The sequence below is a fragment of the Geospiza fortis genome, unplaced genomic scaffold (genome assembly GCF_000277835.1).
Source record: "Geospiza fortis unplaced genomic scaffold, GeoFor_1.0 scaffold82, whole genome shotgun sequence".
Taxonomy (NCBI): domain Eukaryota; kingdom Metazoa; phylum Chordata; class Aves; order Passeriformes; family Thraupidae; genus Geospiza; species Geospiza fortis.
In genome coordinates this window covers 105,494-105,979 of record NW_005054685.1, presented here as the reverse complement: position 1 = coordinate 105,979, position 486 = coordinate 105,494, and the positions used below count along the sequence as shown (strand labels likewise).

The 486-nt window shown below is 66.9% G+C and overlaps 1 protein-coding gene across 1 annotated transcript in view; it reads right to left on the bottom strand.

Moving 5' to 3' along the window:
• The window catches only part of NAB2 (NGFI-A binding protein 2), a gene marked incomplete at its 3' end in the record, with an annotated part of 5,578 nt that overhangs the window by 2,789 nt on the left and 2,303 nt on the right, over positions 1 to 486 (bottom strand). The window contains exon 3 of the mRNA XM_031065130.1: positions 3 to 144. Coding sequence (XP_030920990.1) covers positions 3 to 144 — 142 coding nt within the window. The remainder of the gene's footprint in view (positions 1 to 2; positions 145 to 486) is intronic.

The window sequence follows — 486 nt, the reverse complement described above, 5'->3', positions numbered from 1 at the left end:
TCCCCCTCGCCCGCCTCGCACAGCTGCTGCACGTCGTCCCCCCCTTGCTGGATGAAGGTCTCGTAGTAGCCCAGCAGGTTGGCACGCTGCAGCACCCGGTAGAGCTGCAGCTCCCCCAGCGTACGGGGCAGGGCCAGGACCAGCCTGTGGTGGTGGACAGAGGACAGACGGACTCACCACCGGGATGGATGGACACGCAGGAGAAAGCCCTTCCCCATCCTTAGGCCTGGCACAGGGCAGAGGGAGCATTCCTGTGCACGGGTGTTCCAGTGCCCCTAAACCCCACGGGGTGCCCAGTCCCACCCATGTGCTCCAAACTGGGACGGTCCCTGCAGCCACAGCCCCTGGACGTGGCACAGACACGAGTGGGGTCACCCTCATCCCACCCCCTACCCCCTACCCCGGGCTGTGCCCAGCCTATGCCCACCCCAGCCAGCAGCCCCTCCATGCCAGCTCCTCACACAGGGCAGGACATCTGAGGGCCTC